Consider the following 26,714-nt stretch of genomic DNA (forward strand, 5'->3'; position numbering starts at 1 on the left):
CTTTTCAGGCCACCCCAACTAGTGTCCAGATTGCTTAAAAGAGACTAAAACAGAGGGTACTTTATAAGCTGTAACAAGCAGCTTATGGCACGCTATGCTTCTCCTCCCCAAGAGACCTTCTGTGGGGTTCTGCAGGTAAGAAGTCTAACTCTCATTGGTAGGAAGCAACGTGAAGTTCATTTGGTGACTTATCTTTCTGTATCCAAATGCTATGCCTAAGGCAGGCTAAAGACAGCTTCCCTGGCCCTCACGTTCCAGAAGTACGTCTGCCTCCACTCTTGTCACGGTATGAGGGGCCAGAGTGGTCCCTGTGGTTGGTTCCATCCCAGGCAATGACCAGCTCAGCTCCATTTCTCTCTTGCCTTCCACCATTCTGGATATTCCCTCCATGGGACTCAATGGACCTTGACCTCTAGATGTTGGCTGGCCCTGAGCCTGCCAGTTACTCAGTCCAGGAGGATCATGTGGTGGAGGGCTAATGCTCCTTTCTGAAGCAGTTTGGGCAGCCCTGGCCTGAGATATTTTACATGGATCTTAATTAGACTTGGCCTCCTGCCAGGGGAAGTAACTCATCTGGTCCGTGGAAGGGAAAGTGGCACACCACGAGTGCCTCCCACGTATCCCATTCACTTACGGCTCTGCCTGGCCCCTGAGGGTGAAGTGGAGAGGGATATCATGGCACGTCATGCTGGGGGGTCTTTAGAAGGCAAGAACACTAAGTGGCAAAGGAAGACTCTGGGGGTGAGGCGTACATATCAAGCAAACCGTTTCCTTGTTACACATTTCCATATGGGATAAGCCCACACCACATACAGATAGTGAGATGTGCAGAGAACGACAGAGAACACCCACCTGCTCCGCGTGGGGCCCAGCTGCGTGTTCCCGGTCACGGCTTGGCTTACTCAGCCTCTGAGGTTACAATTTCCAGGGTAGAGGAGGACTGTCTAAACTGGGCCCCAACCGCCTTTCCCACCTATTTCAAACTCACTCACAAGGCTGAGTACGTCCCAGGAAGCTCTGAAGTCTCGTGATGACCCACAGACAGGCATCTGTGGGCTGCACGTGTCCACAGGAAAGGTACAGTTGAGAGCAGCAACAGGTGCGCCCCCTCAGCGACTCTGGTGCTTGAACCTATGACCCAGGATGCTTTGGGTGGTTGCCATAAAGCCAGAAGAAAACAGAAAAGGTCCAATTTAAAAGCCAGAATCTATTTTGCTGAAAACCTCCGTATGTGTGTGCCTTCCAGACATGGCACTCCTTGAGGGAGACTTGCGTAGTTCATTACAACATAGACAGAAATGGGAGTTAACGCTCAGTATAAAACTCGCAGCATCATTTTGCTCCCTGGAGCATCCCCAGGGTCCTTATCCGGCAGCCTGTCCCATAGGGGGCGTTTGGGGGGGCGAGCCGGGCCAGCACAGCTATAACTCATCCATCATGGCAAGCAGATCATCCCCCTTGCTGGCGCTCTGCCTCGGCTGGTCCATGACCTCAAACTCCCCCATGATGCGAGCCAGCTCCTCGTTCCTTTGCTGGTCCTGTTGGAGAAGTGAGAGGGCAAGGCTGAGAAGGGTGTTTCAGCAAGGCGGCTTCTCCGAACAGATGGTGTTGAATTTTTGTCCCGCCACTGTAATGCGTGTCAGAATAGGGACTCTGGATACATGCTGGTGAGAGAGAAGGGAGGGCGTGGGACGTTCGAGGTTGGCAGGAGATGAGGAGGGGACTGACGCTTGGCTTGTGTAATTGCCTGCACCCACCTGAGTAGCTTGTATGTTGAGAACCTCATAGGATAACTCTTCTGGCCTGGTTAGCGCTGCATGTCTGCAGGAGGTGGTAGAGAAATGGGTCAAAGGTTAGGGTTTTCTCCCTGCCAGTGTGGCGCGCTGGCATCTGATAATTTCGCTGCCTGTTTTTTCTGCCTCACCTTCTGCCACTTCCCTTCAGCTTTCTGCCCTTTCCCCAAGCAGTGCACCCGATGCTCCGGAAAGTCAAGTCCTTATCTGTCTCTGTGCCTTTGCATGTACTGAACTGGGCCAACAATGTTTTTCCCCTTCCTCTGCTTGGCAAACTCCAACACCAAGCCCAGATGCCAACTCCCTCCATCTGCCGGTGCAAAGTCAATCGCTGAGTCCTCCCTTAGCGCATTTATGACATGGCACTGAAAATAACTTGTGTCCGGTACATTCTCTTCCTACCCTGCGAGCTCCTGAGCACAGGCTCTAGGTCTTACACTCCCATCTTTGTGTCCCCGGCACTTACCATGTAAGCACACAGGTGCACCAAAGTTAGTTCAGTGGATATGGAACTGGAAGGCAACCCCCACCCCAAATATTTGGTTGTGAGGAGGGTCACATGAGATAATGGTGCAAAGGTGCTCTATAAACTGGAAAGCTCTGTATAAATCTGGGTGGATGACTCTTCCTATTGGTTTTGGGGGAGACTGTCTTATCCCAAAGACATCAATCATGCTCTGACTCCCCTCTGGTTTCTTAGCAGATTTTTCTTACTATGATTATCTTGACTTCCAATACTTCTTGTTCAGCTATGCTTTGCTAAGTAAAACATTAGAACTATTTCTTGAATGAATCCAGAAGGTTCAGACTATTTAATACTGGTGGATTCTTCTTTAACTAGGTTATTTAATTTGCTGGGTTTTCCTCTGTGACCTTTACATCTATATTTATAAGTGTTACTGGCTTATAATGGCCATTTTTTGGTTCTTATCACACTTAGGATTTTTAGATATGCCTTGTAAGAAACAGGTTTAAAACGTACTCCTCCTCTTCATCGGTGGTAAAGAGATTCAACCGGAATCCTGGCTCAGGGCCACTGGGTTTCTTAATCTCCATCCCTCCCATCAGCCTGGCCAAGAAATTCAGCTCTTCTTTAGCAAGAGGGTTTGGAGCAATGCTTTCCTGCAGAAACAATTTCATGATTTTTAGCCACATGAAGGTGATCACATTTCCTGCTGAGACCCTCGAGACCCACGGTGGTATTATAGAACCAGGCAAAACAATAACTGTTTAAATTATCCTAGGAAGAACTGTGTCCAAATAAAGCATAGAAAACAGGCTTAAACCCAAACAGAAAAAGTCCACATCAGAAGCAGAAGGACCCTTATTAGCAAGGCAGCAAACCAGAGATTCTCACACTTTCAAGATGAGTGGAGGGCCCCAGGCATCCCCGTTCTCCTCCGACGACCTTCCTCCTTGAAGGAGAAGAACATTGCTTCCTCTTCTGTCAATCTAGTTCCCTGGGCATTTCCAAGTAGTCTCAGCAAATGCCCCGGGGCCCAGGGCCCTCCTTCCATCGGAGCTACCACACTGCCCTCAGGTGGTGACTGTGGTGAACACACCCGGGATCCAGTCCCTCCTGCTGCAGTCTGGCCCACTCAACGCTCACGCCTCCTTCCAAGCCCGCTCCTCTAACCGAGCTGCCCCCCTGCTCTGCCTCTTCCACTGTCTTTTTTTTTTTTCTGTCACTCTGCCGCCAGTTATCTAAAGTAGAGTTCTCCTCTTACTTCTTCCTTGCTGGAGATAAACCCCCTCTGCCTTCTGCCGAAATGGCAAAGTCCAAACTGCTTAAGCCTCTTTGGAATCAAGCCCCAGTGCCCCGGTATAGGCAAATCTCTGGCCACCTGCCTCAGTTGCATTATGATCTAGCCATGCAGGAGAGACGCTGCCTCCCTGCTTCCCCCAAATACCACTCTGCTCTTTTGTCCCTTGGCGCCTTTCCTTATACTGACACCTTGGTCTGCATGCCTGTTTCTCCTTCTAAGCCAGCTTTGTGTCCCTGTGTTCCCAGCCCATAGCAGTAGTTCAGTAAATGTTTGCCAAATAACTGAATATTTCCTGATCTGTCCTAGAGCTAGCTAGTAGCGACTTGTGTGAGAATTTACAAAGATGGAATTCAGAGAATCTAAAACCCCGTTTTGAACGTAGCTACCGCAGCACTGTAGAGGGCAGCACCGAGAAGGGTTTGCTGTCATGATCAGAAGACACGGCAGTGCTGGACTCCGCCACCACAGACCCGGGGGGCGCTGGTACAATGCTATTTCACGTGGCCTGGTGTGTGGTTCCGGCTTAGTTATGGTGGTTGAGCCAAGCCTAAAATTACCTAATTAGTCAGATCACTGGAAGTCTTCATGAGAAACTACAATTAAAAACCTTTGTCCTTGTAAGGCTGAACTGAGAAGATGGCAGACAATGAGGGAAAAACGCTGGCTAGCTTTGAAGTCTAGAGTTTCCACCCTTCTCCCCGTCTAGATTTGTGTGTCGAGAAGTAAGCTCTGAAGATGAAGAAGGAAGGCAGCAGCTCACCTGTGTCCGGGAAGCTAAGTTTTTGGATGCTCCAGACATGTGGGTTTCCACGGGCCGGTTCATACTGTACCTGGTATCAACGGAAAATTGTAAAAACACTGCCCAGCCCTTTCACACCGACTTCCTTCTAACTCATAAACAGAGCGCGTAACTTCTATTTTGAGACATTAAAAAGCATCCAGAAATGTGCTGGGAGTACAGAATATAACTGAGTGGGTGCCAACCATACAGACTTCATGCTTTCCCAAAGAAAAATACCTGCGAGGCTGCGTGGAAGTGGCTCTTCTGGCAAAGGAACATATTTTACTGCAGAAAATGTGAACACTACGTGAAGGCCTCGCCTTTCTGACCTCCACTGCGACACAGGTTTGGGCTAGTTCTCTTCCGTGGCTACTGACAATTATTTATCTTTTCAGTCTGGTGCGTTGCCTTATGTTTGGAAATGTTGGGGGCCCTTTGAAAATGTCAGCGCTCTGCATGCACTGTATCTGAGAGGGGAAATGATTTCACTTGTCAGCAGGGATTTTCATAGTGGAAGTCAAGCTGGTTTTTTAAGTGAAGTGACCTCCCTCAGACTTGAATTCATTCAGGGAGGGAGAATTTGCTTACATATTGGTTCCCAGTTTCAGGACTCGGTCTCCATAAAGTTCAAAAGAACCTTCTTTTGGTGCAGTGACATAGTGTCCACCATGCTTGAATTCTATCTTCTTCACTTCTTTGCCTCTGTCGTTGAACATTCTACAATACAAATATGACATGATGGAATGTTCTCCAAGCTTGGGGAGTCCTGGAGGCTTCGTTATTCTTTGTACTATGGGACAAAAAGGAATTCGTGCACTCCTTCAAGATAAAGATGCTGGCTGAAGCAATAATAATAATAATACAATAATAATAATATTTACCAAGTGCATATGATGTGCCAGGTGCTGTGCAAGCACTTTAGAGCATTATTATCTTATTCACCCTCACAGCAACCATTTAATAGATGAGGAAGTGAATCCTGAAGAACTGGGTGCTTGGCCTCAAGTGTCTGCTCAGTGGCACAGCTGGGATGAGAACCTGACCTTCTACCTGCGGTGCTTTACTGAAGGAAGGGGGCGCCCAGCAGTGCCGCATTCTCTGTGGTGGCCCACGTGTTTGTTCCCTGGCACCCCAACGTTGGTCTGACGGTTACAGTTGAGAATTCACCTGATGAGTCCAGGAACTTCAGTTCCCCAGGGAACAGGCCCGGACACGGGCAACACGAAGCGACCATTAGAATTCTGGACTCTGTCCTTTAGAAATATGGATACCTGGAAAAAAAATACACTTATTGTCATTTTTTTGGTATATTTTTCTAGACACAAGCACTCTGAGGATGGGTAGATGTATAATGGCTTGGGGATGTTACCTAGTGAGTTTATAACAACGAGACAGAAAGACTCAGCATAACTAGCCCTGCAGAGTTACGGTGTTGTTACAAACAGACCTTTTGAAGTGCACAGCAAGTCTTCCAGGTGAACTGTATTACCCCCATTTTAGAGATGAGGAAGCTGAGGCTCCCAGAGTGAGGTGACTTGCCCGAAGAGAATAGTAAGAGACAGGGCCACGATTCAAAACTAATTCCACACCCATTCCTTGTTTCCCTGTCGAACTTCCCATACATCTGTGAGGCTTGAGCTATCCGAACCTTCATTTTACAGGTGAGGAATTGGCAGCTTAGAGGTTGAGGCACTTTCTCAAGGCCAGCCAGCTCACAGGGGGCAGAGCTGAGGATTCAACCCTTGTGTTTCTGACTCTGGAGCCCAATCTTTTGGCCATGTGCTGGACTGGTGGGAAGAGGCCAGAGCACGTGGATACGGTTGGCATTAGAGTCTGAAGTTTTTCTATGTGACTGAAAACACCACATTATGCTTATTTCTACTCCCTGGTTTCTGTACTTTTTAAAAAAATTTATTTTTATTTTTTTTTAGGTAATCTCTATATCTATACCCAACATGGGCCTCAAGCTCAAAACCCAGAGATCAAGAGTCGCCTGCTCTACCGACTGAGCCAGCCGGCGCCCCCTGGTTTGCATACTTCATGTCGAGGTCAGGGTCAGATTAAATCCCATAAAGGCTGTAGCAGTTAATCAGTTTTATTGGATCTTAGCTTCCTCATCTGTAAAATGAGATAAATTTGAAGATCCCTTAACTCTAAAATGCTACAAGATTATATTCGTAATATCATCAAAAGTAAGCGTCTGTTGCGTGCAAACAAACGACAATGGGAAGCGGTAAGAATTCATAAGCTGGCAGTTTGGCTCGGCTCATGCCCCGCCTGGGCCACTCCTTGGCTCTGGGTTTTTGGTAAGTTACACAACCTTTCTGTGCATTGGTTTTCTCTTTGGTAAACCAGGGGTAATAATAGCATCTATTTAATGGGCAAGTGTTACCCGCTAAATCAGATAATGAAAAGGCAGTTATCACAGAGTCTGACACATAGTAAGTGCTCAATACATGGTAGCTAATACTCTCAGTATTGCAGTCTAACTGGACACAGGACCCAAGCATAAAATGGGAGAAAGGGACAGTATAAAGCAGGAGATGCTGGGTAGCATATGCATAGTTAAGTGACCCACTGAAGAGAATGACCACAGGCATGGGGGTGGTAGGGCTAACTGTGGGTTTGGAGCTGGTCCTAGAGGAAGGTGGGTGTAAAGACATTTTAGAAGCAGAGATGGGAGGGCAGAAGGTATGTTTTCGGGGGAATGTGTAAACTGGTTTGATTGGAGGGTTTGGCTGGACAACCGTTAAGGAATTTTTGCCCTTGAGATTCTGTGACCAAGAATGTGAATACAAGCACAGAGAAAGAAAATTTAGAGACGTGGGAATGTATATATATGTGCTGGACCCTCTGTGAGCCTAATTCTACACAGTTGACTATGTCACAGCAGGTCTGAAATGGACACACTTCAGTCCAACGTGTAGCTGTGTTTGACCCAACAACCTGCCCTTGGCTGGACAGGACTGTTGGGTCTGTCTGCTTGCCCAGCCCCTCTGCTGGCCCTCAGCTGTTAAGTGCGACTCTCCCCTGTCCTTCTCCTCTTACTCCACCCTTTTTTCCCCCAGCTGATCCCATGTATTCCCAGTGTTCACATCCGTGCTGATGGCTCCCAGATCTCGAGCTGCCACTTAGCCTTCTTCCCTGGGCACTTGATGCATCTATCCCATTGCCTATTAGACATGTCCACCTATAGGTTCCGTGGGATGCACCTCAAATTCACCCTGCTCAGAACAGGGGTCATCATGGATCCTCCTCTGGTGTTCCCAGTCGTAGTGGATGACACCATGAGGGCACCAAGCCAGCAGTCTGAGCTCCCCTGACCCCCACCTTCCTATGTCTATTCAGTCGTCAAGCCCTGCCTCCCCAGTATCCCTCCTTGTATCTGGCCCCTCCTTTCCGCCCTGGTCCCTGGTGCAGACCTTTGTTGTTTCTGACTTGGCCACTGCAGGTGCCTCCTAACTGACCTCGCTGCCTGCCCTCTCACCCGGTTGTGATCCCTCCTCCAATGGGCTGCTGCAGAGACTCTTCTAAACTTCTATCTGACCATGTCCCTCCCCTGCTTCAGTGGCTCTCTACTGCCTGCCTGATAATGTCCAGTTGGCCCTTGTTCTTCTCTGTAGCCATGTTCCTCCTTGAATCCTACGTTCCAGCCATACCCAAACGCTTGCAGCCTTCTGCACCCCCTGCACCACCAAATACCCCAGGCGGTTACGTGCCTCATGCCCTTATTGGGGTGGTGTCCTTCACCTAGGATGTCCAGGTAACCCCTCCCCTTATCTCCCATGGGCCTGTGAAAACCCATTTTTAAAAAAAGATGTCAGATCCTCTATGAAGACTTTTCGTTTTCTTTTCTTTTTAAAAACATTTATTTAAGTAATCTCTACACTGAACGTGGGGCTTGAACTCACAACCCAGAGATCAAGAGTCGCATGGTCCACCAACTGAGCCAGCCAGGCGCCCTGACTTTTCTGATTCTCTTAGGTAGAACTGACCACTCCCTCCTTTGTGGCCTCTCTCTTTATACTCTCCTGTTTTAAAATCAAACATCTGCAAGGCACTTGGTGCCTTTTCCCCTTCTCTAATGAGTTCCTGAGGGCAGGAAGCATGTTTCCTATGGAAAGAGGAAATGAAGGTCACAGAGCTGTGGGGCCAGAGTGCTGGATGAGGCATGTTCCCGAGGGTGGGGACAGGGCTCTGGTGGCCAGGAGGACAGTGAGCCAGGGATGTGAACACTCTGGGAACACAGGTGAGTGGCTTGGCAGGAAGTTTCAGCAGTGAGTGCTGAGTGCAGGGTTTGCACAGTGTTGTAGTGGCTGGTCTGGCCTCACTAGAGGAGGGCCACGTTGGTGAGGGCAGGAGAATAAAGATCTGAAAGTGAGGGGGCAGGTGGCAGAATGCCGACCCTGCTTCTCACATCCTACCGGTGGACGAGGGAGAATGACCAGTCTCCACCAAGAGCCAGAAGACTTCAAATGCCATCTCTATGATGTATGCTGACCATCTCTCCTCTGGGCTCTCAATTTGCATATTCAGTTGCTTATTTGACATCGCCAAATAGGAGGTCTAATAGGCAAATCAAACTTAGATAGAGTTAATTAATTTTTCTACCCAAATACACTTCCCTCAGTCCCTCTGCCTCTCAGTCAATGGCACTAGGCACCAGCAGCTGCTCAGGCCAGAAACATAGTAGTCATTCTTCATTCGTCTTTTCCTTCCTCCCCACGTTCAATTTCTCAGTAAGTCTTACTGCTCTTGCCCTGAAGGGATACCCCAGATGTGACGAGTTCTCGCTATCTCCAGTGGCAGCACCTACGCCAAGAACTTTCATTTTCTACCTAGATTTCTACAATAGTGTCCTCACTGCTGTCCTCCCTCCAACCCTGTCCCATGCAGTTCCTCTTCCAGAACACAAATCAGATCATGTTACCACTTACCTTAGGAGGCCTGAAATGTTTTCTTTACTCTAAGAACAAACTAAACTCCTCACTAGGGTATAAAGCTAAAGTCAGCTGGTAGGTGCCAGTTCGGTTATGACTGGCGTCTGGCCTGATCCGTTAGTGCCCCCCCTGCACACTACACCTGTGAACTGCAGCACTCCTGCTTACACGCGCCTCACTCATACTGGCTTCCTCTCCGTCGTGCTTTGTCCACCTCAGGGCCTTTGAACTTGCTGTCCCTTCCGTTTAGATGTGCTTCCCTGAGGTCTTTGTTAGTCACGTTCTCAACTAAAATGTCTGTCCTCAGAAAGGCTGCCCTTGACTCGACTCTAACTCTCTCATAAGGATGTGCTGTCCCGTACAGTAGCTACTAGTCAAGTGCGGCTATTAAAATTAAGCTAAATTAGGGGCACCTGGGGGCACTCAGTCGGTTAAGCGTCTGCCTTTGGCCCAGGTCATGATCCCACGGTCCTGAGATCGAGTTCTGCATTGGGCTCTCTGCTCGAGGAGAAGCCTGCTTCTCCCTCTGCCCCTCCTCCTGCTCGTGTGTTCTCTCTCTCCCTGACAAACAAATAAATAAAATCTTAAAAAAAACAAAATTGAGCTAAATTAAAAATTCAGTTTCTCGGTCACACTAGCCATATTTCAAGTGCTCAGTGGCCACCTGTGGCTAGTGGCTATTGTACTAGACAGCACAGATACACTCTCCATCATGAAAGGGCTATTGGACAGCGCTGGTCGCAGGCGACATCCCATCTCTGTTGCCCTTTATAACTTTACCTTATCTTGCCATCTTCCTAAAGTTATCAGAACAAGAACATGACTTACTTATCCTCCCTGTCTATTCCTACTAGGCGTAGAACCTCGTTAAGGCAGGGCCTCGGTCTTGTTCACTTCTGTATCTCTAACACTGAAAATGGTGCGCTCTATAAACCTGTGGTGGATTGACGAGTGTCACAGGGATGAACTGTTTCCAAGCAGAGCGGGTCGTGGAGGGGAGGGATAGGGAACGTTCTATGAAGAGGCAAAGATGGAATGATGTTTTCCAACAACTGAAACAACGGGAGGCACACGAGGAAAGTCCTCGAGGGAAGGAAGCATGAATGGGAATGAGAGTACAGGAGAAGGTGGCTGAGCTGAGGAGCCTACCCTTTCGGAGGCAACTCTGGAAGGACTCTGGAGGGCTGAGGGGGTTGGGGATTGGAATGGTTGTAAAGAACTGCTCAGGATTCCACGTGGAAGTGGTCTTTGGGCGGTCTGTGGCCAGGCCTGGGTGCAGGTCAGGGCCTTGAGCACATTCAGACCACTTCAGGTTGTTTCTTGATACCACAGAAAGCTGTGGATATCAGGATGCGGCGTTTTGCGTTTGCTTTGGTTAAACAATAAGCAAGGGAGTGTTAGATCAGACCAGTGTTTTCTTGACTTTTAGTTGGTTTTACTAACAAATCTAAAGACTACCAAGGCTGTTTTGAAAACAGAGAAAATCTGCCTTGGCAAGCACAAATTGCAGCTGAGCAGAAATACCATTCAAGACCAGATTTGGAAGACCAGCCAAGTGTCACAGCGGTGGCTGAATATCGTCAGGATATGTGATTCCTATTTTTCTTCATGACCATTCTGATGTTTCATTGCTTGCCTATTTAGCAATTAAAGCTTAATATATTTTGTAGTTTAATGTATTTTAATGATTTTGTTATAAACTTATTACTAGGAGTGTCTTTTCATTATAATGAATTTTATCTTGTCAGAACTGAGAAATCAATATGGCTGCTCATATTGCTACAATCCATAAAACAATGTCCAAATAGGCACCATTTTGATAAGAATCTGATGCAGAGTTTTCAATATTTTAAAGCAATGTAAAACTTAATCTTATTTGTAGTTTCATATTTTTTATTTTAATCGATGACTATTAGAGATCTTAATTTATATTGGTGTTATTATTACTCGATCCATAGCAAATAAAATTATTCATGAGGGTTAAACATAAAATTGGCCTCTGAGTTGAAATCTATTTGTCTTCCCTGGTCCGTGGAGGGGAAATAATGATCAGGCACTAAGTGCATCCTACTGCTTCTTTTTTTTTGAATTTTATTGTGTGAATATGTTACGCCTACACAAGTACAAGATTCAAAAGGTTCAAAAGATATATGATGGAACATAAGTCTCTGTCCTGTTCCCATTCTCCATGCAGTTCTCCACAACCAGGAGGTAATCACTGTGACCAGTTTCTGGAAGGAAACGTACAAGCAAATCCACACATATTACACACGATGCATCAGTATACGCTCGCAATAAGGCATCATCATGTCCAGTTTTCAGATGAAGAAGGTAAGGCTCAAGAGAGGTAATTTGCCCAAGCTCATGGAGCTGTGTTGGAGCTGGGATTCAGACGCCAGGATGTTTGACTCCAGAGCCTCGGCTCATTTGGCCCTATCACCCATCCTTCCCTGAGCATCGTGTTAAGTTATGCAGAGGAACGAAGTCCTGTCCAAGAGAGACAGGCCCCACATTCAGGAGCTCAGCAGTGTGTGGAGTTGTCCCAAGTAGGCCTGACAGGGTCAGGACGCAGGGTCAGTTGGGAGCCACAGCCAACAGGCAGAGGGGGGCCTGAGCCAGCCTGGGGGCAGCGGGGAGGGGAAGGAGGATGTGGACCCTGAAAAGGCAGCCTTGGGAGAGCTTTAGATGAAGAGCAGAGAAGGGGAATCAAAGGTCATGCTCTGCTTCTGAGCTGAGTGAGTGAAGAAGTCGTGGGGCCCTCACAAGAAATCGGGATGCTGGAAGTGGTGCAGGACTGGAATTTTGGAGATGAGTTTCACTGCAGACCTTACATTGTAGGCACTGGGTGCCTCCTCACGGAGAGCTCAGCAAGCAGGTGGAGATGTGGGTCTAGGTGGCAGGGCTAGGGCAAGGGGAGGGTGTAGGTGAGACTCCGAAGTCCTAGGTGAAGGTGAAGGAAAGGGGGAGGAAGGAGTGAGGGGCACAGAGCTGGGAGGGGTAAAGCAAGGCCAGGATGGTCTGGCGCCATGAGAGTCCAGGAAAGGTGGGTTTCATGGAGTGGGAGGGCAGCCTCCTGCCAGGGGCAGATACTGGAGAAGTCAAGGATGCTAACGGTTTGAGAAAAGGCTTTCTCACTGATATCAGGCTGGTAGCCTTGAGAACACATTTCCTCCAGAGAAGAGAATAAATCATATTTTAAAGGAACACATAAAGTAACTGGGAAGGAATGGTGGTATCATTGTCTTCCTTGGTCCATTTAAAAACTGCTGAGATTTGTTATCAGAAAGTTTATCATCATGGAGCCAACCATGGAGGAATCACTAACTGGGCAACCTCAGCCCTCCTTTGCCTGACCACTTGGCACACTGCTTCCCTAGGACGGCAGTGGCAGCGTGCTCCTGGGCCGCCCGTTCACTCACCCGGATGTGCAGGTCCTGGAAGAAGATGAGGAGCGTCTGCCGGATCAGCTGGAACTCCCCCGCAGACAGTGCCCCGTATATCTGCCGGATGCAAAGCAGAGAGAAGCGCTTCACTTCCAGAAGTGAGGTGAGAAGTGCAGACGGGCAGGGCTAGGCGGGCACTGGGGGGCGGGAGCCACAGAAGCAGGCAGGGGACTCAGCTGCTGGGGCTGAGAGGGGCAGCGGCAGAGCCAGTGCGGCCGACCCCAGTGGGCCACGGCCAAGTTGGGGGACACTTCACCTCTCTTGTTCCCCCCAGACCTGGAGGGGCCCCCGCCAGCTCCCTTTCAGAAAAGTCAAGAGGAAATGGCCATGCCCTGTGTCGTTGCTTTCCGCATGTGGAAGCCCACAGTGAGAGGGCCTAAGACGGTAATGCCTGTTATATGACCAAATGGATACTTGTAGATTTTTAGGATTCTTCAGGAGAGTGGCAGGCTTTGGCATCCGTCATCCTGTTCTGTCATAGAATCTGGCTTTTTTTTTTTTTTTTTTTTAAGATTTTATTTATTTGACAGAGAGAGGGAACACAAGCAGGGGGAGTGGGGGAGGGAAAAGCAGGCTTCCCGCGGAGCAGGGAGCCCGATGCGGGGCTCAATCCCTGGGACCATGACCTGAGCCGAAGGCAGATGCTTAACGACTGAGCCACCCAGGTGCCCCGAATCTGGCTGTTTTTAACAGGGGAATGAGAACAAGAATGGGGCTGAGAGGTGATGAACCGGCGCCCCGCTTACTTCAGTCAACTGCCGGAAAGTCTCCTCCACCTGATGCAGGATGGCTGGGGAGTCTTGGATGAAACCCTTGATGGCGTCTAAATGATTGAAAGTGATCAGCAACACATCTTTGGGCCGGGGACACAGCAGTATTTGGTATTTGAAAGCCATGGTCATCAGGTCATACAGCTGCACAAAAAATAGAAGCAGACATCAGCACCTCCACACAATCGTCCAGTCAAGCATTTACTGAAAACCAGTTCTGGGCATCTCATACAGCTCAGGTGACCATGTCGGTTATCACTCAAACCAAGAGTGTAAAAGGGGATGATGTGAATAATGAAACTGGGACAACAGGTATAAACCAGGGCATTCCCGGGAAAGCCAGGATTTCTGGTCAGCTTACGTATGCTGCTGACAGGAACATGTTTGGAACAGTATTGGCAGCCGTGGGGCCCTGGACTGGATGCTGGCCTCAGGGAGAGCAAGTTCAAAAACCAGCTCTCTGCTGTTGTGGTCGATGTGTTGTGGATGGCCCTGGCCATGTCCCTTTGCCTCTCTGAGCCTGAATTTTCTCATCTGTAAAAAATATTCCCTGGGGCACCTGGGTGGCTCAGTTGGTTGAGCGGCCAACTGTTCTTTTTTTAAAGATTTTATTTATTTATTTGACAGAGAGACACAGCGAGAGAGGGAACACAAGCAGGGGGAGTGGGAGAGGGAGAAGCAGGCTTCCTGAGGAGCAGGGAGCCTGATGTGGGGCTCGATCCCAGGACCCTGGGACCATGACCTAAGCCGAAGGCAGACGCTTAACGACTGAGCCACCCAGGCACCCAAGTGGCCAACTCTTGATTTCGCCTCAGGTCATGATCTCATGGTCTGGGCTCCCTGCTCAGTGTGGAGTCTGCTGGAGATTTTTCTCTCTCATTCTCCCTCCCCCCTTTCGAGCTCTCTTTCTCAAATAAATAAGTATATATATAAATACAATCTTAAAAGAATTACTCCCTAATTTCCTGTCGTTGCTAAACTGCTGAGAGAAGTCAAGGGGAGAGTATGTGTGCGTGTGGCAAGTGTGAAATCCTACAACCATGTAAGAGCAATTTTAAATGGTGAACAATCCTTAATGAGATATCAGCAAGCCCCACGTGCGGTCTGGCCGTCCACGAACCATCAGAGGCGAGACACTGGTGAGGACCAAAGTGGTCAAGATAGGTTTTGTGGAAGCAGAAGGCTGCAGGCATAGGTTCACACAAACTGTCACCTATGGCGACTGCCTGAGTAGGTTTGGGGCCGGAGATGAGGGCTGTCTGAAATGACCACAGTGGGGGTGCCTGGGTGGCTCAGTTGGTTAAGCGACTGCCTTCGGCTCAGGTCATGATCCTGGAGTCCCGGGATCGAGTCCCACGTCCGGCTCCCTGCTCAGCAGGGAGTCTGCCACTCTCTCTGACCCTCCCCCCTCTCATGCTCTCTATCTCATTCTCTCTCTCAAATAAATAAATAAAATCTTTAAATTAAAAAAAAAAATGAAATGACCACAGTGTTTTCCACCTAGTGCCTGGGAGAAGGCCGATGCTGACAGTGGCAGGGCAGTCTGGGGGATGGGGGTGGAAGGAACCGGTCTGGGAGAGAAGCTAGGGCATGCCTGACGCAGGATGGAGGATAATCTACACCCACGGAGTGTAGTGCTGAGCGCACTCACATATATCACCTTGTTTGGTCCCATTTAATCTTCACATGGACTCTATGACGAAGATGCTAACCCCAGTTTAAAAATGAAGGGACTTGCTTAATTTCACACAGCTGGTAATAAATGGCAGGATGAGCTTTGAACTCAGGACGTTCAGATCCTAAGGCATTTGCTAGAACTTTCTACATGATCCCATTTCTCCAACATGCAGCTAAATATTTCATTTGGAAAGCAGAATACCCAGGAACACCCTGGGGTGTGTGTGGGGGGGAATGTATAAAACTAAAGATACAGACTTGGGACTCTCTGCCATCATTATCACACGTTAAGCACCTGTTGTCGACAGGACCCCATGAGAGGAATAAAGGATAAAACCAGGTAGAAGACAAAGAAATTAAAGTTCAGAGTTATTCAGTAAATTGAGTCTACAGCTAGTATGGTAGAGCTAAGACTTGAATCCAGGTTTTTTATTCCAAATTCTGTGTCCTTTCTCCATGGAAACCTAAACCTTCTCAAAGGCAGAAGAGCAAGCAGCAGAGGAGATGATTAACACTGATTGAACATCTATTATGTGCCAGGCCTACGTGTTTTATGTTTTCTCACTTAATCCTCCTGAAACTGATGAAAAAGCTATTATTATCCCCATTTTATAGATTAGACAATGGAGGCTCAAGGAGATAAAGGAGCTTTCCAGAAATAAGTGAGAGGAGGTAAGGACACAGTTAAAGGGAGACAGCTCCCTGAGGTTGCCAGGTACCAGCCGGAAGTGAGCACGGATTTTGTATACTTGGCACTCACTGTCAGTCCTCAGGACTTACAAACATTCACATAATGGAGGAACTAAAAAATGAATTCTTTTAAAATTATTATTATTGCTATATTAAAAGTAACTGAAGTCCATATTTTATTCAGATTTCATTAGTTTTCCCCTAATGTCCTATTTCTGTTCCAGGACCCCAGTTACATTTAGTCATCAGGTCTCCTTAGGCTTCTCTTGGCTGTAATGATTTCTCTAACTGTCCTTGTTTTTGGTGGCCTTGAGAGTTTTTTTTTTTTTTAAAGATTTTATTTATTTATTTGAGAGAGAGAATGAGATAGAGAGAGCATGAGAGGGGGGAGGGTCAGAGGGAGAAGCAGACTCCCTGCTGAGCAGGGAACCCGATGTGGGACTCGATCCCGGGACTCCAGGATCATGACCTGAGCCGAAGGCAGTCGCTTAACCGACTGAGCCACCCAGGCACCTCGACCTTGAGAGTTTTGAGTACTGCTCAGGTACTTGTAACATGACCTCCAAATGTTATCTGTCTGATTTTATTTATTTGACATAAAGAGAGCATAAGCAGGGAGAGCAGCAGAGGGAGAGGGAGAAGCAGGCTCTCCATGAGCAGGGAGCCCGATGTGGGTTTTGATCCCAGAACCCTGGGATCATGACCTGAGCCGAAGGCAGACGCTTAACCGACTGAGCCCCCGAGATGCCCCATCTCTCTGATGTTTTTCTCACAATCAGAATGGGGTGTGGGTTTTTAGGAGGAAGACCACAGAGGTAGAGTGCTATCCTCATCACACTATATCAGGGTACACACAACCAATGTGACTTACCACCATTGTCATTGACCTTATAGTGTTTGTCATTTTTCCACTGTAAGTCAGCTGTTCTCTTCCCTTTCCATACTGTCCCTTTGGAAGGAAGTCACTGAGTATAGCCCCCATACAGGGAGAGGGGAGTACCTATATTCTGAACAGGAGAGTTTTTTGAATAGGAGATTTTGCAGAATGCCCCAATAATTTGTGTCCCAAAGAAACAGATATGTTCAGGGGCACCTGGGTGGCTCTGTCAGTTGAGCGTCTGCCTTCTGCTGGGGTCATGATCCCAGGGTTCTGGGATCGAGCCCCACGTCGGGCTCCTTGCTCAGTGGGGAGCCTGCTTCTCCCTCTCCCTCTGCCTGCCACTCCCCGTGCTTGAGCTCTCTCTCGCCAAATAAATGAATGAAATCTTAAAAAAAAGAAAGAAAGAAACAGATATGTTCATGTTCCTTTTTTTTTTTTTAAAGATTTTATCCATTCGTTTGAGAGAGAGAGTGTGGTGAGAGAACACGAGCCAGGGGGAGAGGCAGCGGGAGAAGGACTTCTGCTGAGCAGGGAGCCTGACACGGGCTTGATCCCAGGACCCCAGGATCATGACCCGAGCCAAAGGCTGACACCCAACCAACTGAGCCACCCAGGTGCCCCAATATGTTCATGTTCTAACTAAAGACTGAGCAGTTTTGAATTTGCTTTAAAAATGCCCGGTTTCCTCATCACAGAGCTGAGATTTGTTCTGAAGCAGAATTAAAGTTTTTAGGGATAGGCACTTGCACTGGGTCGAGGTGTGTGTTCCTGAATATGGGCATGAACACCAGCTCTCTCTCTGGGCAGGTGGAACGACATGAACATCAGAGGGGTTGGGATGGATGACTTGAGGTCCTTTCTAACTCTGGAACTCAATACCAACAACTGATACTTACAAGTGTCTTTTTTTGGCAAGGCACCACTGCATACATCATCTCATTTGACCCAGTCTGTGCTCATGCACCAAAGGTACAAGAAATGCAACCAGCGGGACAGAGGCAGCTCTCTGCTCACCTTATCCATGCTGGCCTGGTTTAGTCTCATAATGGAAGCATGAGCCAGGCGGTCGTAGACAGTCCTCAGGGCCTTCTTGGAGTAGAGCTCTTGCGGTTTGAACAATTCCTCTATAAACTTTCGATTGAACATGGTTGAGATGATGTCATTCAGAACTGTAGAGACAAGAGAGAATACAGCTAAGCAAGTACTGAAGGAAGCTTTATTCAGGAAATGCTCTCTGTATATGAATGGAATGCAGGAGCTGGGTCTACGCAGAGTGGGGATGCTGATGTGCTGGTGAGATCTGCTCCCTCAGGAGAAACCACACAGGTATCCCAATAGAAAGCAGGGTCCAGAGTACTTTATGAGACTGTCTCTGAGCAAACATAAATGTGACAATGTGCTTCAGTGGTTACAAACCACTTTTGCACATACATTATCTCACTTGATGATAGGGGAGATGTTTCTTTAAAAAAATTCCTATGAACATTTTAGATTAGATCTCTTCCTTAAAATGAGAAACAACATTGCTCTTTTTTTGGTTTGTTTAGCTAATCTATAATGTTTTTACTTAAAATTAAATTTCATAAAAGTGGGACCAATAACGGTAATTGACTCTTTTTAAAGAAAAAACATTTTATGAAAATAGACAAATCTACCCACTGGTTAGAGATGAAAACTTTTCTAATGTTTCTACAAACATGTACTTCAGATCAGCACCATTTTAGAATGTCTTAATTTCTACATTTGATCTATAATATTGATATTACACTGTGGTGATGTGTCTCATATTGTTGTTCAAATGGAAAATTTCCATCTGGTGAGAATAAAAATCCTAAGGCACGTGCAAACCAAAGTGTCTATAATTCTAGTTCTTTATTCACTTGTTCATTTCGATATTTTGTGCTACTCAAATAATATTAATTGAAGGCTAGGAAAACCCTCTGGTACAAGAAATAGGAACAGGTATGTATGAACACAGATTATTCTTAATTAAGCCAGATATATCCTGGCCTAAGGGTGACAGGATAAGGATGCTGAGAATGTATATTCACGGTAATTAAAATTTGAAAGGAAACTGATAACTTACAATAATTATACAAAATCAATTATTAAACATGAGTGATTATCACTGAAGGATACAAATGCCCCTCTCTCTTGCCAAAGGTTGCACCAGGTGATTGGTTGTGACCGTGTATTTTAGAGATGGAAGGCAAGGTGGGTCATTCAGGTCATGGTTTCAGGCAACCTCTCCAGCTTTAAGTAATTGATAGAAGTACCCTGGGGGCCAGGCCAGCATTGGGGTGTCCGTCTGGCTCAGTTCGTAGAGCATGCGACTCTTGATCGTGGGGTTGTGAGTTTGAGCCCCACTTTGGGTGTAGAGATTACTTAAAAAAATAAAATCTTGGGGCGCCTGGGTGGCTCAGTCTGACTCTTGATCTCAGCTCAGGTCTTGATCTCAGGGTGGTGAGTTCAAGCCCTGTGTTGGGCTCCACGCTGGGTGTGGAGCCTACTTATAAACAAACAAACAAACAAATAAAATATTAAAAGCATCTCAAAGAGCATTTTTGGGGAGAAGGGGGAGGTTCTTCATTGTATTTAAATTTAGAGGGGGGGAGGGGATTCCCCACCTTTTGACACAAAAGAACTAAATGACTGACTCCCTACAGATGTGTTGAACTCACACTTGACCTTGGACTTTACTTGAGGCTCCATCCTCTTTGTGAGGAAGAACCTAATCCATTACCAACACAGGTTGTCTCTCACATCTGACAATTTGAACCCATCGCAGCTTGCCCTTAATGTGCACTAACATTTCCCCAGTGTGGACAGCTTGGAGACATAGGAACTTTTCTGGGTTTGCTTCATGAATGGTCTTTTGTCTTTGACCTAGGCAAGCAAGGACCGGTAAGAAACTGGGTTTTCTACCTTTTTCTTACCATAGCCTATATCAAATGCAGAATTTGCAAGGAAATAGGTACAAATGAAAAGCCACACACAAGGCATTGAGAGAAAGAATTTGAAGAACTTTCTACAGATTTATGTAGGGCAAAGAGGAGTGCCCAAGAGGAAGAATTCCAGTTGAAGAATCGCATCAGCTCTGATTATGTCAATGCTTTCAGAAGCTGCCATTCGTCTGGGTGCTGAGCCATTTCTCTAGAGTCTTTTAAGAGTCCCTAGCAGTATCTATGAATATAGCTTAGACCCAAATACATCAGTTCTAAAAGAAAGAAAATTGCAGGGGGATTGTTAGTCACTCTGGCAAAGTAAAAAGCAAAATGAAGCCTTTCCCCCTGGGAAGTGAATAGCCTATATATCATCACGGCTCCTTGCACCCTAACAACCAGAAAGTTCTCCTGTTGTTAAGAGTACAGCACGCCCTGTCCCTGTGGGCCGAGCAGTGAACACAAATGACCCCACAGAGGAAATGGCAGTTTGATGATTGGGCCCTGGTACCCAGAGCTCCCGCCTCTCGAATTTAAGTCTTTGGAAGGACTCTGGGGGCACAAATTGACAAGTTTACGTCTTACCCTGTGCTTTACCTAGCACTTGGTTGAGGTGGGCCTAAATCTGTACCAGACGTGAGATGAACACCAGGGCACAAAGTGGAACTGGCAGCTATCCCTGCCCTAGAGAAGTAGCCCAGGTCATATTTAAGTTAAACCTGAGAAATGGGTTTAAGCAGACCTGTCAGTCAGTCTTGGTGTTAGTTTTTGGCACTCGCATGAGCTTTGCATAATTTCATGAGGCAGGAATGCACTAGGAGCCAGGTTTCGAGGGACAGAGACTAAGGGCAGGGAAGGAAATAAATTTTCACAGTTGCATCAGAAGTGTTAGTAACTGAGTTCTTAACAGATAAGGTTGCTCGTCCTGGGTTCTGAAGTCAGTTTCTCCTCATTATTTTGTCATGCCTAAGTTAAAATAAATTCCAATGATTCAATTATGTATGCTAACAGCCTTCATAATCCACACCTCTTGCCTGAAATTCTGCCCTGCGTCAAGAGGTGGGCCAAAAATAGCTCACAGGAAATGGTAAAAGTCAGTAAAAGTGTATCAAGCACTTCAGTTGGGTTTTTCTTTGAGCCTGGCCTGATGAAATAATTCTCTTGATGAAAGCAACTGAGTTTTTACCAGCTACCTCCACTATACATTTGTTTTGGGGAACATGCAATTTGGAACCCAGGGTAAAAGGGAGAAGCTACTACTTCTGGATGGTTACGGCTTTTGAATCCTTACTATGTCCCAGGCACTGGCCTTAGAAGTTTCCATGCATTCTCTCATTTAAACCCCAAGACAACTCTGAATTATTCTCCTTATTCTATCAAGGAGGAACGTTGAGTTTTAGATAGGTTAAAGTCCAAGGTCACACAGCTGGTGGTGGAAGTGAAATTAGGATGGGGTGTTTGATTTTAATGCCCGTGCTCTTACATATTACACGCGTCATCTCCTCAGCACACTTGGTAGGCTGAGAGCATTGAAAACATTGAGGACAATGGCTGATGACATGCATCAACTGCACCCAAATGTCAAGTGATGGAAGGTCCTTGCGACATTTAAGGGTGAGAAAGGCTAAGGTTTTATTCAAGTTTGCTGCTAGTCGTGGGTGAAGGGAAAATGGAAGATTCGGCACAAGGCCATAGCGCATGCGCGCTTCGCATGCAGCCACCTGCTTCCATGTCCCTCCGTTGCTCGGTAGAGATCTCTGGGTGCTGAGCAGAATGGCTCAGGGAGGAGCCCTGGTGTCGAAGCACAATTCTTTGGCTGCACGATACTGTCACAGAATTATTTTAAGGACTATCAAATAGGGCAGCCGACCCAGAAGTGTAGCTAATGCCCTGCAAAACTTGGAACAGACGAAAGGACAAATACCTCAGGTGCCATATGGTCCTTCGGCCAAAGTGTGCTTGGTTTTCATCTGACATGCTGTATTTATTTAAGTAAGAGATTCCAACGTACAACCAGTCTCTTGGCTAAAGAGAAACTCACGCCTGTGTCTTTCTTAGACATATTTAGGGTGGTCCCCCAGTAAGCCCAATGACGAAGGACCGAGTGAGCCTGTGGATGCAGACTGAACGCATGCAGCCCAGAGATAGCATACCTCGTTTTCTGTCCACCTCTGTCCATTCATCTACATGAAGCATATAAAAAGAAAACACCAGTTCATGAAGCAAGAACATTCTTTTCAAGGAGGCTTTAAAAATAGAAATTCCAATGATCTGGTCTTTGAAACTTTACTTTGCATGTTTGCATTAATGTCTAATGCAAATACTCTCTGCCTTCCATTTGAAACTTTGAAAAGGATGACGGGTAAATAACAAGTTCCCAAAAAGCCCTGGAGAGGCTATACCTTCCCGAGAGGAACCTCGTGGGAGAGGAAACCCGGAACTAGCTCCCCTGGGTTTATCTTGAAAGGCCCGAGAAGTCATTTTCTCTAATGCTATGAGAATACACCTCATTCAAAGGAAGGCTTTACAAGGGCGCCTGGGTGGCACAGTCAGTTAAGCATCTGACTCAGGAGGACCGGGGCGGTGGTGCCACAAGGGGCTCAAGTACTCTAAGGGACAGTGGCTACCTGCTGTTTAGCTGGCAAAAGCATGTCCCGCGTTGGCCCCCTCCTGAGGGCAATGACGCTCAGCTCCAGCAGAGGTCGCTGGAGTGCTGCGCGCTCCCGCCCCGGTCCTCCTGAGGATCCAGGGGAAAGTAAACCATGTTCTGCCTTTCTGTTATTTTTCCAGATGACTTGCTTATGCCAATTTCACTTTAGTTATATTTTGAGTGGGAGGAAGGCCCAAGGCTATCCAGAGCTGCCTGCTAAATTGGAACTAGAAAAATAAAAACAGAACCTCACCACCATTTGGTTGCTCAGTACTTCACTGTGATCTGCTCCTCCTGGAAAAATCACTTACTGGCTGTGTGTCTGTTTCCCCTTCTGTAAAATGAGGAATGTAAACAAAATGTAATAGGGTCTTATTTATGAGTATTTTTAAGAGGACTGGAGTGAGGCAAAGGCACTTTTATTATTCTTGCTATTGCTTAAAACGGGGGACAATATTCATATGCAACACTCAAAAGTTGCCCCATGGCGAGAGCACTTCCTTTCTGTTGAATGCCAAACTAGAGGCCTCCACTGTGGTGAAAAACTGCAGTATCTGCAATGGCCTCGTGGGAACGGCATGGCCTCCAGACCAATTAGTTGTGTAAGAGAATGAAAACACCTTGAAGAAATATGATTTCCATTCACAGCATCAACGGGGGACTCGTTTACAGTGTCTTGTGTTTTATAGGCCTCTGTGCACCAGCAACTGTCACAGCGGCTCCTTTAGCTACACCAGCTCTACATGGTGGGATAGATGGGTGTTTCTCAGCTTTCTGAATCCTGCACTCTCCACCCTGTTTTCTCGCTATCTTCTACGAGTCCCCATGAGCCAGTTACTTTCTGTCATTTCTTTCATAAAATCAGTGGGTCCATTGGACAATTTCTTCAGGGCTCCCCCTCTCTTCCCGACCTCCCATTCCCCGCACCCCCAAAGATTCTGATACAGTCCCCCCAAATATGGAAGTATAGTGTAGCACTTAAGGACATACTGGCTAAGAGTGTGAGCTCTGGAGCCTGATGACCTGGGTTCAAATCCTTTACGCTTCCTCTTACTGACTATGTAACCCCAGGCAAATTAACTTTAGTTTCCCCATCTGTAAAATAGGGATAGTATTACCTACATGATAGTATAGTTGTGGGGATTAAAGTCTTCAGAGAAGTCCTTGGTAGACAGTAAGTGCTTAATAAATGTTGGTGTTGTTAGGAAGATATGTCCCCCGGTTTTAGAAGCAGTTACTGGACGAGACTGATGCAAAGCCCTACCTCCAGTGAATGTACAGAAGGGCTGGCTCAGGCTCCATCCAGCATCTCACATGATGTCTGACACTCATCTAAACTGTGGAAGGGGGGAAAGAGTGTGTGAATGTGAATTACTAAAAATGGTTGAAACTCCCTAAAGCTGTATTTAGCAGACCCAGAAGAACTGTAGCTCCTGAAGACAAAGGAAACCAATCCCTTCATATTCACAGGGTCTTGCCCAGACCCCCTCTTGAAAGCCAACACCTGCCACTCATTGTGCTAAACATGTTGAAAACATGATCTCATTCAATTCTGACAACTTTGCTGTGAGTATGTATGATGCCCATTTTATGGAAAAAGAAACAGGCTTAAAGAGGATACACTCCAAGGACATACAGCTAGTTAAAGAGCAAAGCTGGAATTGGAACCCAACTGCATGGCTGCAGAGAGTATGCTCTTAATTGCTAATTTATACCGTTTTTTAAGATGCAGACCACCAGTGCAAGGTCAGCTCAGTGGTGCCATTAGTCCAAATGCAATGACAACACATGTGTGCCAAGGAAAACAGAACCCTCTTGAGGAAGAAACGGCAACATCATATAAAACAGCCAATTTAGATCATCAGTTCAACAAACACTGACTGAACACCAATTTATTCTGGTCTAGACACTATGCTAGGTGCTGGAGTACAAAGATGAAGATGATAATCACGTGCGGGGGAGACACCCACAGACCATTTCAGTATAACCTGGCCAGTGATAAGATAGGGAGAGGCATGCATGGGGTACTATGGGAGTATTCTCAGACCCTTTCCCGGTGTGGGGAGGCTTCCTGAAGGAGCTGATTCTCAAGCTGAATAATGCAGAATGGACGAGGAACCATTAGCATAGAAATGGGAGCTTTGGGGTAGAATGGGGATTATTAGCATGGAAACGTGAATGAACATGTTTTAAATGTAGGCCTATAAGCAGTTTGGTATTAGGATATAAAGTAGGAGGCGGGCAGTGGTGGAAAGTGGGACTGCAGAGGTGGAGAGAGATTAGGTCAGCAAAGGCCCTGAAATGTCCTGCCAAAGACTTGGTCTCCATCCAAACATCAGTGTAAGCTGACAAAGGGTTTTAAGTAGCAGGGAGTATGGACAGATTTGCATTTTAGCACACTCATGGGCAGCAGTGTGCAGAATGAATGGAGGGGGTATGGGATAGTGGGTTCTTTTGATCTCTTTGTGCATGGACATGGACTCAATTGCACAGACACAATAGTGAATATTTGAATATGTATGCTTAACATCTGAATATGTACGTTTAACATCAGTTGAGCATACAGATTGCTGGATAGAATACATTTTTAATCTGGGGTCATGTCAGTTACCTTTATACCATATCTTTCTCTACCTTGAAATATATATTTCTTCCGTACTTAATCCCAGGAAACTTGGTGAAACCAGTTGTTGGTTGAGAAGGGAGGAAAAGAAGAAAATGGTGGCAGAGAGTTCTGGGTGGTCATTTCTCTGGAGATTAGATGTGGTGTATATGGGTGACAGATTTTGCATTTTATAAGCTCTCATATAATTATTTCCAGAACTGCCTTCTCTTCCAATAATTGTGAAGGGAATAACGTAACTTTCTTATGTCTTCTTATTCATCTGTTATTTCAGAACCCCACCTTTCTAGAAATAGCTTCTGAAGTTAGCAAAACTGGCCTCCAGCTCATGGAGGATACCATGCAGAGGACAGGAGAATCAGCACCTGTTGGGGTGGGGGGCTGGGGGAAGAGGTTGCTTGGACTAGCAAACTGTTTCTATAGGTGGTGGGCAGCTCGGTCTCCTACATTTGGGAGGGACTGGTTGTCAAGAGAGATAGGGAAATCATCTCTCCAATTTGAGGGGATGAGGAAATGGTGTGTGTGTGTGTGGTGTGTGTGTGTGTGTGCGTGTGTCAGGTTCCCTAATAATATACCCTAGCGCGGGTATTAAATCCTTCTGCTGTGAAAACATCTTTTGGGGAATTTGACTCCCGAGGGGCCCTGAGCGGATGGCGCTGTGGAGTTGTGAGAAAGGTCCCTGGCTACAGGAGCGCGGGGTGCAGGGGTGTTGGTCAGTCTGCAGGGGGGCCTGGCTGTGGAGCTCCGGCTGCGCGCGCGGCGGCGGCGGTGAGCGGGACGGGCTGCCGGGCGTGGGGTGGGCTGTGCGGGCCGGGCGCCTCTCACCTTTGCGGGCCTTGTCTGCCGGGATGTTCTGGGCCCGCAGCCGCTGGTCCAGGATGTAAAGCATCTCCCCGCCCAAGTTCAAGAAGAGCAGCGGTAGTGTCCGCAGCGACATGGTGCCAGATGAGGGCGGAGGAGGCGAAGGGCCACGGGACTGGGTAGCCGGAGGCCGGCCTCCGCGTCCGGTCGCCTGGTTGCCAGGGCAACGCGGCGGATGGCAGAACGAGCCAATCAGCGGGCCGTTTGTTGGGAGGCGCCCGGGGCGGACGCTGATTGGGCCGGTGGCAGCGGCCTCCGCGGTAGGCTGGGTCCCCGGCTCTGCTGTAGCGGTGGTTTTCCCTCCGGCGCGGAGGCAGAGGCAGGGGCAGGGCCTGGCCCAGTAGGTTCGCCCGACATCCTCCCATCCCCCCGGCCCGAGAACGAGGAAGGCCCGAGCAGAACTTCCGAGCGAGCTCGGGGCGGCCGGACCTGAGGTGGAATCCCGGCTCCGCCCTTTCCTAGTTGTGCGACTCTGGGCACGGAACGTGGAGGGGTGACCCACCTCTCATGGGTGCAGAGGGGAATCCATGAGATGTGCAAAATGCCACGAAGGCGCTCAATAAAATGATAATGGACTTTTCTTTTGAATGGGGGGAGGGCCGGAAGTCCTTGAGTTTGCGTTTCCTTCCTAAAAGCTACTTGGAGTGAATCAAACCAGGCTTGCTCTTGTCTGTCCTGCTCCCGCAGGACGCGTGCTGGGGCTTCTCCGAAGCTCTTTCACGTTGTTGAGCAGGCCTCCCACCTACTTCTCTACATTGAGGGCGTCCTGTAGTTTACCCCCATCTTGAGCTCCAGCATCACCTTCCTATAATCTGCTGTACATTTTTACTTCGATGAGCAACCATTTCTGTAAATTTCAATACTTCTAAAACCTACAAAACATCTTTCCCTCCAGCCA

At 47.4% G+C, this 26,714-nt stretch overlaps 1 protein-coding gene across 7 annotated transcripts; it reads right to left on the minus strand.

The window, feature by feature from the left end:
- Positions 1-755: 755 nt before the first annotated feature.
- Positions 756-25,994, minus strand: OSCP1 (organic solute carrier partner 1). 7 transcript variants are annotated; one of them, XM_081818082.1, is made up of 13 exons: positions 25,781-25,919; positions 23,597-23,669; positions 22,586-22,666; positions 21,836-21,865; positions 17,755-17,909; positions 13,470-13,637; positions 12,700-12,780; positions 5,508-5,611; positions 4,929-5,057; positions 4,320-4,389; positions 2,776-2,915; positions 1,758-1,821; positions 756-1,538 (listed from the first exon to the last, which is right to left on the minus strand). In XM_081818082.1, exons 5-13 carry the CDS (start codon positions 17,884-17,886, stop codon positions 1,422-1,424), a joined length of 1,005 nt encoding a protein of 334 aa, XP_081674208.1. In that variant the 5' UTR covers positions 17,887-17,909; positions 21,836-21,865; positions 22,586-22,666; positions 23,597-23,669; positions 25,781-25,919; the 3' UTR covers positions 756-1,421. The 7 variants fall into 7 exon arrangements, with proteins under 7 accessions (XP_081674208.1, XP_081674210.1, XP_081674212.1 ...); XM_081818084.1 differs by lacking the exon at positions 21,836-21,865; XM_081818086.1 differs by lacking the exons at positions 22,586-22,666; positions 23,597-23,669 and having other exon boundaries at positions 25,781-25,994.
- Positions 25,995-26,714: the final 720 nt, after the last annotated feature.

The sequence above is a fragment of the Leptonychotes weddellii genome, chromosome 4 (assembly GCF_054177405.1).
Source record: "Leptonychotes weddellii isolate Sample4059 chromosome 4, ASM5417740v2, whole genome shotgun sequence".
Classification (NCBI taxonomy): domain Eukaryota; kingdom Metazoa; phylum Chordata; class Mammalia; order Carnivora; family Phocidae; genus Leptonychotes; species Leptonychotes weddellii.

Coding starts and splice junctions, on each gene's coding strand:
- OSCP1 (XM_081818086.1), bottom strand. CDS start 25,892: ATGTCGCTGCGGACACTACCGCTGCTCTTCTTGAACTTGGGCGGGGAG. Junction 12,781..13,469: donor CTTTCCGGCAGTTGACTGAA/GTAAGCGGGGCG, acceptor TGCATCCGGCAG/ATATACGGGGCACTGTCTGC. Junction 1,822..2,775: donor ACCACCGATGAAGAGGAGGA/GTACGTTTTAAA, acceptor CACCTCCTGCAG/ACATGCAGCGCTAACCAGGC.